Genomic DNA, 13,501 nt, shown 5'->3' on the forward strand with positions numbered 1-13,501 from the left:
TAATGAGTACACGATCAAATCAATGTCACATTGCAGTGAAGATTCTCATACAGAATTTATTCATCATCACAGACTTTCAGTCTTGAAAAACAATAAATAAAATAACTTAAATTCCAATTTAAGCTACAGCGTCTGAAGAAAACTAAACAGAAAAAAACACTCATTGACACATAAATATGCTGAAGTGAAAGTGATACAATAATCACAAAGGAGGTACATAATGAATTTGAATAAAACAGTTGATTACATGTAAAGATAGACAAGCTAACTGAAAAGCTGATTTCCTGGCAATTACACTCTGTCTCGTATGTGCTAGTAGATGCAACTTCTGTTACTGCGAAGGCACTTTCTTACATTCTCACATAAACAGTGGTTTTATCTTCTCCTCGTCAACAGTGAACAAATCAAAACCGATTTACGGACATGATTAAATACATGACTACTTAACACTTGGTGTTAATCCCATTTGCTTTTTAAAGCATCTTTCTTTACTGGTATTTTCTTGCCATCTACTAAAAGATGGCGTTCATGTGGTGGAACATTGCTCTGCTTATTTCAAAAGTTTCTTGTAATTTTCTTGACGTTCATTTTTCAAGACAATGACAAATTACAAATTCAGTGTGAGGTGATCAGGAATGATGAACAGAATTAGTTCAATTGGTGTCATTTTCGCTCTGTAAGTATAAAAGTACTTGGCTAGGAAAGCTGATCCTCATATTGCTTTCTGAAACAGTCTCCAGCAGGGAAGAAGTCCCAGCAACGCTCCTGGTACATCTTCCACACGTATGACTCCTAAAACAGAGGATGTAAGAACAAGAACTTGAAGGAGTATGGACACAGAAACTGAAAGGAGCAGACTTTGTTATCAGTCAGTAGGAATCCTGATAATAAAACAAAACACCTGTAGCAAAACAATCCAGACTGACCTGTCCAGTGTGCTCCGTCTCATCCTTGTTGATGAGGTACATTAAGAAGAACCTGAAAAAGGATTTGCGTGTTAATATTTCTTTGTTGGTGCGTGCACACACTGTGACACAAAGGAAGTACACTCACATGTAATTGGCCAGGTTGTGTTCATCTAAAGTGTGGGTCTCAAAGCCATGTGGCGTCGTGTCAAAGTAGTCACTTCCAATGCCACATATGAAGCATTTTGTCTGCATAAAGGAACATGAGGATTAACACCACACTGCCATATATGATAGGGAATAACAGTCCACGTAAAAGTTTTATTCTGTACCTCCATGTCTTCCTTGACTTGCTCTTGTTGGTCTCTGAGCTCTCCAAAGGCATCAATGATCAGACCTGCAGCAACATCATGAGAAGAGGTGTTAAAAGTCTGTCAAACATGTCTTAAACCGGAGTGTCTGATGATCTTTGTCTTATGCACGCATTGGATATAAGTAAAAAGGTACATGTTGCCCCATGCAGATGTAGGCTTTATGTAATAATGTGATTAGTAGACTGAGCTAGGATCTTCTACATTTTACCAACAGGTTAAGTGCAAGTATAAACTAAAAAGACAGTATTAGGTTGAATGATTTCTAACGCCAGTAATTTGGACTTTCATGCAGAAGAGCTTGGCTCATTTTGCCAAAAATAAATTTAGAGATGGATGAATGACATTAGATAAAATGTTTTTGGCTATTAAGACCAAATACATCAAATTTATAGCTAATCAATGCCTTGAATGCCTAATCACCTGTCGACACCTTCCTACATCAACAGTTTCAAGTAAGTATATTTTGAAAAGTGTCTTCCAGGCTGCTACTTTGTTTACCCTGAATAATGGCCAGTAGAATGACGATGACGAAGAAGAAGAATGTAATATCAAAGACCACTCGATAGAGCTCGTATTCATCTCCAGCAGGATCCTCGATCTCGTCTCCGATGCCTCCACCAGCACGCACGCCCACGTACATGTGGAACAGGTAACACTGAGCGGAAAAGAAAACACACATCATTTAGGAAGTGGGGTGGACAACCTTGTATAAAAGTGTACGTTCCTAAATCAACAGTTACTTACAGTCATCATGTCATCACATTTCATGTCTGGTTCATCTTCGTCCTCACTCTTGTTGTAAAACTTGCGGAAGAAATTGAAGGCAACTACGGTGTAGAGGTACACCACCACGGCCAGCAAGCCCACTGTCATCATGAGCTGGCAGAGACAAGAAGAAAACAGAGTTAGTACATTCAAACTGAAGCAAAAATAACACTATTTAGGTTTTATCTGCACTTGCCTGTTTGCCATTGTGTGTGACTGAGGACAGGATAGTGCGCAGGGTCTTGACACCCATGGCAATATCCAGCAGGTGGCAGGCGTAGAAGAAGTTGTTGTAATGCCCAAGCAAAGACATTATCGTGTACCAACAGAGATACAGGAAAGTCTACAAAGAGATAAAAAGGAAGGTTATGTCAATTCTCAGAAGTAAGGTTGTGTTCATCGTACAGTTTAGTATAGTGTTTTGTGCAATATATGTAGTTTGGGGTTTGCTTACGCCGTCTGTGAACACAACGCCAAATTTCCAGATTTGGTACTTGATGTCAATGGATGTCGCCCTAAAAAAAGATACAATATTGGTCAATGTTCATTGGAATGAGCAATATCTAACGTTTGCCAGTAAAATATGTACTGTACCATGCAAACACAGAGTTGTCTGGTTCCTCCTGTTTCTTCTCATGTTGTTGACTCACGTCTAGGGAGGCTAAATCAACTCCCAGGAGTTCAGCAATTCTTTCTCTGCCATAGATGTCTCCATACTTATCCAGTACCTAAACAAAAAGACATTACTTACACATTAACCTGCTCCATGGGGCTCATTTTAAAACCAACCAAATCAAAAACAACTCACCTTTCGTTTGACAAATTTATCCCAATAATTGTTTGGGAAGGAGCTGCAAATTGAAAAGGGAAACCATGTATTGCTTAAATTAAGAAATAAAATCTGACACTATCAAGAGAGCTTCTGATGGCAGACAAATGATCGATTTATCCACATACGGTGTATTCAAGACCAGTCGATCCCACTGGCCTTTAATGTCATCATCCTCAGGCTGCTCAGTGATGTACAGGCCATCAAACTCCAGCTTTCTTGCAAGTTCTTTCTCCCTTTTAAAGATCACCAGTGGAATCTGCCAAAAAACAATTTCAAATACCACTTAACTGAGATGTGCAAGTCTTTGGAAACATCTGGCACCAGGTGCAACACTTCAGGAACAGTTTGTTTTTCAGAAAAAAAGTCTACATTTTTTAATCAAAGGTGTCAAATTCTACACACCTTGAGACAGTTGTAGCCGATAATACAGATGAATGAGATGACAGTGTGTAGGGCGGCAATGAAGGCCAGTGTAGGCTGCATGTAGCCAGTGCTCTCCTCTAAATAGAAATAAATAGGGACGTCTTCCTCGTCCTCATCTCCTCCTTCACCCGCTCCAGATCCCTCAGCCTCTTCTCCCGAGCCTTCAAACAACCCAGAGCCTTCGAACAGCCCGCTTCCCTCCATCAGTCCAGATCCTTCAATCTCCTCACCATCAGGCGGGGTGTCGGACACCTGAACAGAAGAATGTAGAGACAGGTCAGCTCGGTACAGTACAGTGGAGCTCTCTAACAGTCTATTAAACAGACATAATTAAGTACAAAATTCAATTGTGTTTAATTTGCTAAAAGCATAGAAAACTAGAACAATTCAGTGTTAAGTTTATTATAGAGTCCTCAAGTAAAACATGATCATTTAAAAATAAACATAAAATGTTTACCTTATAGAACAGTAGAATGAAGTTCAGGGCAAATGCAAGGAACAGAGCCAGAAAACGCAAGTTGTAGAAGTTTCTGGAGAGGTAGTTCTACAGAAGAGAGATAAATATTTTTCAGCTAATTAGGGAGTTGCTACATGAAGTGTGTCATGGTAGCAAATCAATTCTGAAACAAACATGAGCAAATGTGGTCACCATGAATTTATTTCTTTGGGTTTCCAGCTCAGTCCAAATTTGAAATCCTCCTTCCCCTCTTGTTTTCTTTTCTTTCTTTTTGGCAGATTTCTTTGGTTCTTCTGGCTTTACTTCCGCCTGGACGGGGGATTCCTTCTCTGCTTTCTCTCCGGTTTCAACGCTGACGATAGAACACAGCGGGGTTACTGTTATATTCCTGCATTTCATCAACATTAAATCATGATGCACTTCCACTGCCACTGTTGTGCACAGATGTGCAACCCTTTGAATTTGCCATGTCTGCTTTAGTCTCCCCTCTCCACATCCCAGAGGCCCAGATGTGCAACATATCGTAATACTACAAGTGTACTGCACATTATATACTGGTGGTGATGTTGATGGTGCAGTATTTTGGTTAGCATAAGAAATATCTGTATGGAAATGATCCAAGGCGCGTACCAAAGCCATGAACGGAGACACCGAAGATCAAATCATCCCAAACAGCTGAGGTCAAATATTCTTATTTACTGTATATTGTCATATATTTTAATGTAACTGGCTAAAAGGTCTGATTTCTAGAACCATGACAGAATAAAGAGAGGCAAATTAACGTAGACAAGAAAACAACTTAAGACTCTTACTCAGCCTTTTCAGGCTCTGGAGGAGGTTCCTCTACAGGAACGGGCTCAGGAGGTTTTTGGCTAGCATCAGCCTCTTCTGGTTGCTGTAACAAAACAAAAAAGACAAACACAACAGCCACCAACATTTTAGTCTTATTTTAAGTATACATTTAAAACCTGGATTGTTCACCAATGAGGAACTAGATTGCTGACCAACCACTAAATTACCTCACATGTATACACATTTTTTATTCACTCTAAGGTTAAAAATACTCACCACTTTCCTCTTGGTTATGGGAGTTCCTTCAGGAGTTGGAGGTTCAACAGTGGCCTCTACACCCATGTCTCCAAGTCCACCTGGAGCATCGATACCTGGTATCCTCCCACCCTCCTTCTCCTGGGTGTCCTCCTCTTCCTCCTCTCCGCTCCCAGTCTCCCCAGTGTCCGTTACACCCCCTGTGTCTTGCTCTTCCCCTGTCCTTGGCTCTCCTGGTCCATCTCCGTGCACATCATCCTGTGTGGGATCTGGCATGCTTGCTAGAATCTCAGTCACTGTGATATTTTTTGCTCCTTCCACTAATCCACCACCAAACAGTGTTTGCCAGATGATCATAAAGAAGCCTTTGCACACATTGTAAATGAAGTGTAGAATACTCATCAGGATGGTCCAGAAGAACGTGGACAAGGCCACGACAATCTCCTTGATGGTCATTTTCCTCACTCTGCGATATTGTCTGCGAAGGTTACGGAAGGTGAAAATGCTGAAGAAGCTTATCATGCTGTTTATGAAGTCTGCAAAGGCAGAGCTTGATTCAGGCTGTGCTTCCTCTCCGTTGCTGTCCTCATCGCCTCCTCCACCTGCTCCCCCTCCTGCACCTGCCTCACCTCCACTTTCGTCTACTTCATCATCTTCTTCCCCCTTTTCCTCTTCCTCCTGCTCTGAAATTTGGGAGGCTATATTCATTTCAAAGATGGTGTCCTCACAGAAGTTGACGAACATTTCCATCTTCTCTGATTCACCGCCTTCATTGACAACATCAAAGATAAACTGTCGTTTGGACTCTCTGACCTGGGGCATCTCCCACTGTCTACGGTTGACTTCACTGATTTCAAAGTAGATGCGCTCAATCTTCCTGCTGGCGCCCATTATTTCAATGCGTCCAAGGAAGGGGCGGAAGTAGTTGAGCACACTATCCGCTTGTTCCAGGAAGTTCTGTAGCCTGGTGTCATGGGGAACGTGCTCAGACAGGTTGGTGAGCAGCACTGCTATGTTGAACCCAATGTCCTTGGCAGGTTCCTGGAAGCGATTGGCAAACTCCTCATAGTGGATCATGTCATTCTCGTCTGCTTCGGAGCAGGACAAAAGAAACTGGATCTCAGAAGGGGAGTACTGTTTCTGACTGTCCATAGCTTTCTGGAAGTCCTTCTTGGAGATCAGCCCTCGAGGGTCTGTGACGTAATCCTTGAAAGCATCGGAAGCCACAATGTCTTTCAGTTTGAGGAACATGTCAAAGAACTTGAGGATCATCTCCACATTGCTGGAGGACTCAACCAACATGTCTACCATCTGGCGGGCAATTGTACCATTTACCACGTTTCCTGAATAATACAGAATATAATTTAAACAGAAGTTTGAAAAGGATAAGACAGGAAGAGAAGACAACTATTGATAACCAAACAAGAGAAAAAAATATTTTACCCTCAAGCAATGAGAGCAACATGACAACCATGTCTTTCTGTAGGTCAAGAAGCTCCTTCAGCAGACCAATCTGGCTGGAGTCCTGTGACCATAAAAAAGACGCACAAGATCTTACAGTAATGACAATAGATCTCGTATCATTTGAAAACATCACATACATTTATAGAAATACAATGGTCACTGGTGAAGTGGAAAACACAAATGTCAACAGTTATCACACAAAATTATATAGCAACACAAATACTTGTTATGATATGAGGTGTACATTCAAAATACTGTGCTGCATACAGTCACAATCACAACAAAGAAGGTGCTGAAAAAAGAAGTTAAATAATCAAACCCTCATGCCGACAGAATCTGTGAAAAGAGTTTAGGTAAACTTGAATGTCAAAAGTGATGTTCTCCAGCTTTACGTAGAGCTTTTCTAATCTGGATAGTGATTTAGTCCTTACGACAGTAATTATTATAATTAATAGGTGAAGATTTTTGTTTCTAACAACCCATCAATAACAGTTCCAGCCGCAACACTGTTGTCTCCGCCTGTGCAATGAAAAAGGTAACACGTTTTACATTACAAACATCACACCACCAGCCAATACTCCCTCATCCAGAGAAATAGGAAATCAGTGGATGTAGTCTATGGCCAGAAATAAAGACCACATTTTTAAACCAGTAGCCCAATCTTATTTTCTTTATATTGTATGGTTTGTGATGGATGGGTAATACTAGTGTTATATTGTGTACAAATGTTACATCAGTGCTTAAACAGTGTTAGAACAAAAGCAACTCAGAAGCCACAAAGCAACACAGCACAAATGAAAAGCATATTCCTTAAGGTTAAGTGTTAGTCAATGAAAATGGCAACAGAATCGTAACCCCGGTTAAATGTGTGCATACAAAGTGGGTGTCACATTAAGATGTATATTCCAACACCAAATAATTTCATATTAAAGTGTACACTCCAACAGTGGAGGTTAAAAGTTGGCCCGTCTCTCAGGAAGTTTTGTAATCACCTGCTTCTTTGTTATAAATGAATTGATTCAGCAAAATAAATGTTTGTTGTTAATTATAACATTACTTCAAAACCTTGTGGTAAAGAAAATATTGCTGTGTTTCATATTCCGTCTGCCTTAAGTGTAACTACAGACTACACAGTCACTACAATCCCATTTGTTTCAAGTACTTTTCAGGTCTGCAGGGAGGGCTGCCTCTCCATTCAGACAGGCTTGAACAACTTGGATTTGGTAAACTGGCGTTTGCCCCTGTGCAGCTTGCCCTTCGGACATCTGGCAGGTCCGCTCTCTCTATCCAAGAGACACTTAGCAGCAGTAGCGGGAAGCATAACCCAGAAAGAGAAAGAATCTGGCTCGTCAGGTGGGACTGCAACAGCTAAAGTGGACAGCATGTTTACCGGGGAAGCTAAATGTTACAATCCCCAGTATTAGCTCCACCACTAAGCACTCGGAGAAGCCAGAAAATGCAACTTCACCAGGTGTTGCGGTAGTGCAGTTACATGCAGAGGCATAAATCAAGCTTTTGGCTCAGCCACACTTAGCACTAATTGGTCTAATGGAGGAGCTGTAAAAACAAGACTTTAGAATCTGGCAAATGTATGTGGCAAGGCCTTACTTGCTGCAGCATAAATCTTCTGAATGGACATTGTTTGGGAAAGTATTTCTGCTGTTAAGTTTTGCTGATTGGTTCAGCTATCTACTCAAACTCTCAAACAATATAGAAGACTGTGCCAGTGAATGTCAAGTCTGCTTATTGGGGTAATTCCTCCACCCTCCATGATAATGAATTGCTTGGTTTCAGCCAATCCTATAGATATACACTATATTGGTTCATACCTGAATCACGTCAGATGCCATCAGGCCCCTGCTGCTTTAGGCTACATGTTTCAGATCCTGTAAGCTAACGTTTTGAGGGTTGTCCCTAGCAACCAATCAGGGTATCCTTACATCAATCAGTTCTACCGGAATTCTTAACACTACTGGCCTGCAAACCTTGTCCTCTTAGGTGGACGCGCTTAAAAGTGATCTAATGCAACTATAGCTAGCCTTTCAACAAGATCTTTCGCAAATATTACTAATTGTGTATTGATCAAATGGCTAGAATGATTACTGTTATGATATGTATAATATGTGATATGTTACTTGAATTAGATGTGGTTGTTGTGACTTCACAACAAACTCAACATTGTGTTGAAGTACCTGCCTTTTAACAACTCACTTTTAACCTTGTGAACAGTTTTGTTCAGAAAGCTATTGAGTTAAGAAATGATGGCTCTCACTGAGTCCTATTTCTATGGAAGATTAAGCACACACCAATCAAGAATTAAAGTGAAACACAATCCACATTGTTTCATATATTTCATTTTTATGTATGCATTTAGTGTGTCAAAATAAATTATATCAAATATATTATTATTATTATTATTATATAGTATACTGGCAGCTTTAAGCAGCCCTTTGCTGGACAAGACTGAAATGTGATACCACTTAATAATGTGTCATGAAAAAGTCATGTCACAATGAAAATGGACTCATTCAGATGACACAAAGCTAAACTATTTCAGTTACTTATGACACATTAATGCAGACATGAAAATGAAATACATTGAAAAATGTGCATTGTATTTATCTTTATTTATTTGTTTGATTTGTTTTCATTTGGCCATTTTAGATCCTCCATAATATACAAACCTCAAATCAAGGCATTTTTAAAATTAGTATTCTTATCTAATTTTTAAAAAGCAGGTGGATATAAAACAACCTCATAAGAAAAACCAACATTGAATCAATTACAAGCTAGTAAACACAATATCACATCAATAGATAAATAAAATAGATACATACTTTACCCTGCATTGACCATGTGGAAGACAGTTTAAATAATAAATAAATTATTCAGTTGTTAAACAATTAAACATTTTCAAACGCTCTTATTCATGACACATATTTTTTAGATTGACAGTAAAACAGTGTTGGACTAGTACAGATTTCCACACTATATAATACACCTAATCTTTCACATACTGTGCTATTATTAGAGTTTAATTTTTGGAATTTCACTCTTAGAATATCCCCGGTTCAATGGTTTACCATGGTGCTTCAAATGTGATGACTGCAAACCAAAACGGACGATACTTGGACTTGTAAGAATATCAGTTGAGGAAGCATGAGAGAGTAATTTTATGTTAGCTGCTTCATTTGTGTTAAGCGTATGCTAAGCTGGGAGCTTACTGTATGGATGAGTCATAGCTTGGCCCTTAACTAGAATGTATGATTAAAGGGTTATGCATGCATTTTGCATCCACTGTGCGAATAATTAAGATGCGGCATTAGCCTCAGTCATCCATAGAGGATGACTGCATAGAGTGAAAAGTCATGTGATTTCCTTCAAAGTATTTTGACCTTTTATTTGTAGCAATAAATTGTCTCCATGCAGTCTGAAACCAATGTGATTCCCAGTAAGCTGTGACGGTGTGAACAATACCAGGACCCTAAAAGTGAAGCAGCTAAATGGAATTCAGACATCACCGTCACCAAGTTCTGTCCATTAAGAATGAATGTGAATGCGAAGAATCACTTTGAAACCAGCCCATTCTCGAATTACAAATGAATGGTTGAAATACTTGCTGAAATCTTAAGTGACTTTCCTCTGTAAATATGCAGGCGTACTATATGCAGTGTATACTACTGGCCACTATTAAAACTGTGCAAGCATGTTTACATTAGGCTTGTGACAACTGGTTCTGTTCATGCACATGTAAGGAGCCACTGTATGGTTTATACTCTTACATGTATATGTACCCAGTGGAGGTAAACGGCACTAAACATCCACAGAAAGACAAAAACATTCCTGAAGCCTTGGCAATGACGGGATGTTTAGTGAATTTCCATTAACAAAATGCACAGTGAAACTCATGATAACAGCAGAGAGCCAAAATGAAACAGAAAATGAGCATCAATGCAGAATGGGGGCAACATTTGGCTCTAAATAGCATCGTGCCTTTCATGGTTACCATCGATTTCTGTCAAGGTCACTGAAAATAAAATATGTCATGAGATCAAAGTTGTATAACATATTATATTGCATCAGTATTGATGATCTAAGTGTAGATGTCAGGTCAGTGAGCTCAATCCTCATATGAAGTTGCAGAAAGGCAACAATGATTTTGTGTTTCCTTTATTTTACACTTTACAGCAAAAAAAAAGTTTTTCATTAGAAAGTAAATATCATCAAGTATAAAACTATGTGCGTACCTGTGCCAGCTTCATCATCATGTGGGCAAAGACATGAAGGAACCCAACAATAGCATCCCACAGCCTGCTGTGGGCCAGAGACTGCTGGTTTCCGGTGCATGGGCCCTGAAGAGAGACACTGTGTGTTACACACATGGTAAACAACCAGGCAGCTGGGGTAAATGCATAATTTATAAAAATGGTACCTGAATGTATTCAGTTAGACTGTTGAAAATCTGTTTTGCCACTGTCATAGCTTTGGAGAAATTCTTTTTGCCGGGGTCATCAATGACGTCCTTGCCAGAGTAATACCAGTAGAAGTCACTGATTGACTCCTTGATTGAAAAAAATGAGAGGTAAGTATAGTATTCTCATACCATTAAGATACCACAGATCATTTTATCAGGATAAAAGGTTTTATTTTTTCGGACATGAATCCTTTCTTTAATTTAAATTACTTCATACAGAATACTTACAGTGTCTACCAGAGCTACCAAATGACGAGCCTTTGGAGACTACAAAATGACTGGGAAACCATGATCGAAGGCAAAGTTGTTTTGCAAAGTTGGATCAAATATGTATTATTTGTGACAATATAATCCCTGAAATTATCTTAAAACTTTCATTTTTTATCTTTGAAATTTGCATAAGCCCTTGGCTAAATTAAAAGTTGCACCTGCAGTCGGAGGAGGTAATCTACGGTGCAGATGATGATGTTGATGGTGGTTGTGCTGCCGATCTGTGTCCGCAAGTAGTTCTGAAAATCTGAATCAAAAAAGAGATTGTTTTGAAAAGTAGCAACATTGACAATTTCATTAAGTTTATAATGTGGTTTGACTTGAGGGTCAAACACAAGTATGCCTCACCATTATTGTGACCCTCACAAAGCAGCTGCAAAAAGCGGAAGAGGTCACAGGTGAACTCATCATCTGACATCACTTTCTCATCTAGAAAAAGCAAAAATGTATGAAAATATTAAACAACATCTTAAAATGAGGTTAAAATCAGACTTATACAATTGTAAAAAGTCTTACTGGTAATTACTGGAACAGTTTGCCTGAGTATAAGCAGTGTGATAATAGCAAATAAAATTGATTGCTGAACTTACCGTCATCTCTCATTGGATTTTAGTAATCCAGTAATGATCACTGGATTTAGTAATCACTGGATTACTAGTGGTTAGTAATCACTAGATTACTGGTAAACAACCATTACTAGAATGTTGCTTTTTTACAATCAATGAAATAATGAGTCACGCTAAACTGTAAAAATAGTATTATTAGAGGCTGACCAAATGGCTGTGGTCTGAGGATGGTGTTACATATATCAAATAAACATCAAACAGACAGGAGGCATCAACATCACATGCATACAGTTAAATTAAAAACAAGTCTTGCAGTGAAAAAGTAACACAGAAACATATCAGACATAAACTCAACATGTATAAACTAAGCAGACGATAATGTGAAGTTGTACAGATAAACAGGACAGACAGGTTGTACAGATAGACAGGATTAAAGTTAAAACAGCAGTACTGAGGAGTGAAATGGTCATCTGGATTTTTACTGGTGGGCTGATCAATAAACCCTCTAATGTTTTTTTTTTTGTTTTTTTTAACCTTTTTTAAATCAAACATGAACAATTAAAAAAATATGGCTATTAAGTATCAAATCAGGATGCATCATCCCGTCTTTGAGATCACTGCACCATTGTAAAATGTGCTACTGAAATGGTCCATATTATCATTGCCCTTTAAAATTCCAGTCCACCTCTGGCTGTAATTAATACAAACACAGACACAGAGTCATGCAGTAAACACAAACTTTGCCTTAATGCAGCAGAGTTAAATGTCAGAGAGATTGGGGCATTGTCCATCAAAATGTTGAAGGGAATCGAGCGCGGGATGTTTATAAAAAAAAGGATGACACATTCTGAAGCAAACAACTTCCAACGGACTAGCACTTTGATGGAATGGTTTAATCTTTCAAATCAATCAATCCTATCCCATAGTTTACAAAGTTGTAGACATTTTCCGATTCTAAGAATCATCGTAATGCAAATGCGGAAGATTCTGCATTGATGACAGTGAAAGAGCATAATCGCGAGTTTGCAGCATACACAAAATTACAGCCTTCAAATGTTGATTGTTGATGTTTGGCCTTGAATGGACAAAGAGGTTGTAAAGCTACGTTGTTGTCACTGTCTTGCATTGAATTGTCGGTCAATACTAGTCTACGTCTGTGGACATTTCAGATTTCTTTAACTTACTTGAAAGTACTAACTGAGGCAGATTCTACTCTGTTTGTAAAATGGTCCTCAAGACAATTCCATAATTTGGTAATACAACAAATTTGAAGAGCTACATAAGCCGTTGAAAATATAAGCGAACATGTTTTTGTTTAATGTTTATGTGGTGAGGTGGGTCACACAGATTCTGGGGTTGAAATGATGTAGTTTTATAGTGTAGTGTAGATAATTAAAAAGTAGCCATGTGCAGTAATATATAGAACGTTATGGATACAATCTATTCTTAAATTCTTGAATGCATTAAAACTAATTGTGCATGCGCTTAATTAATAGGGAATCTTGAATTTAAAAGATTTAGTTCAAGAGTATGTATTTCTGGTAAAAATCTACCAGAATATGCAATATTGTTTCTATTGTGTTACATTTTTTTCAAGCTTGATGCACTTTCATTATTAAGAGGGACTGCAGTGTCAACAATGTTTGTAGCCATTTTAAGACTAAACAGCATCTCTATAAATAACGTGACTGAAAAATGGCGAAGACGTATGAATGTTGTGAATGGCCCCATCACTGTTCATGACAAGTATTTGTCATGAAGGTTCCACTCACACCTCTATTAGATTTCATGAACGGAATAGACCAGATTCCATTCATAGCCTTTTGAAATGAACAAGAAAATATGAGGAGGAGCACGAGCTATGAACATGACAGATGGACAGAGGCATCCAATCCTCTCTTGGTGGAAGTTCAGTGTTAGAAGA

General features: G+C 38.8%; 1 protein-coding gene across 11 annotated transcripts in view; it reads right to left on the bottom strand.

The window, feature by feature from the left end:
* Positions 1–25: 25 nt before the first annotated feature.
* Positions 26–13,501, bottom strand: part of LOC115594616 (ryanodine receptor 1-like) — a 49,231-nt gene continuing 35,755 nt past the window's right edge. For 6 of the 11 annotated variants that reach the window (XM_030438798.1, XM_030438804.1, XM_030438800.1 and 3 more), the window contains 22 exons: positions 11,360–11,440; positions 11,170–11,258; positions 10,700–10,828; positions 10,515–10,619; positions 9,105–9,110; positions 6,247–6,328; positions 4,825–6,146; positions 4,569–4,651; positions 3,949–4,108; positions 3,757–3,843; positions 3,279–3,551; positions 3,002–3,132; positions 2,853–2,895; positions 2,639–2,772; positions 2,499–2,559; positions 2,241–2,387; positions 2,024–2,158; positions 1,778–1,934; positions 1,238–1,302; positions 1,054–1,154; positions 927–978; positions 26–792 (listed from right to left, as the gene is read on the bottom strand). In XM_030438798.1, the coding sequence (XP_030294658.1) occupies positions 697–792; positions 927–978; positions 1,054–1,154; positions 1,238–1,302; positions 1,778–1,934; positions 2,024–2,158; positions 2,241–2,387; positions 2,499–2,559; positions 2,639–2,772; positions 2,853–2,895; positions 3,002–3,132; positions 3,279–3,551; positions 3,757–3,843; positions 3,949–4,108; positions 4,569–4,651; positions 4,825–6,146; positions 6,247–6,328; positions 9,105–9,110; positions 10,515–10,619; positions 10,700–10,828; positions 11,170–11,258; positions 11,360–11,440 (3,539 nt within the window). In that variant the 3' untranslated portion in view covers positions 26–696. The remainder of the gene's footprint in view (positions 793–926; positions 979–1,053; positions 1,155–1,237; positions 1,303–1,777; positions 1,935–2,023; positions 2,159–2,240; positions 2,388–2,498; positions 2,560–2,638; positions 2,773–2,852; positions 2,896–3,001; positions 3,133–3,278; positions 3,552–3,756; positions 3,844–3,948; positions 4,109–4,568; positions 4,652–4,824; positions 6,147–6,246; positions 6,329–9,104; positions 9,111–10,514; positions 10,620–10,699; positions 10,829–11,169; positions 11,259–11,359; positions 11,441–13,501) is intronic. The other 5 variants (XM_030438808.1, XM_030438807.1, XM_030438806.1 and 2 more) reach the window with 1 other exon arrangement.

The sequence above is a fragment of the Sparus aurata genome, chromosome 13 (assembly GCF_900880675.1).
Source record: "Sparus aurata chromosome 13, fSpaAur1.1, whole genome shotgun sequence".
Lineage (NCBI taxonomy): Eukaryota > Metazoa > Chordata > Actinopteri > Spariformes > Sparidae > Sparus > Sparus aurata.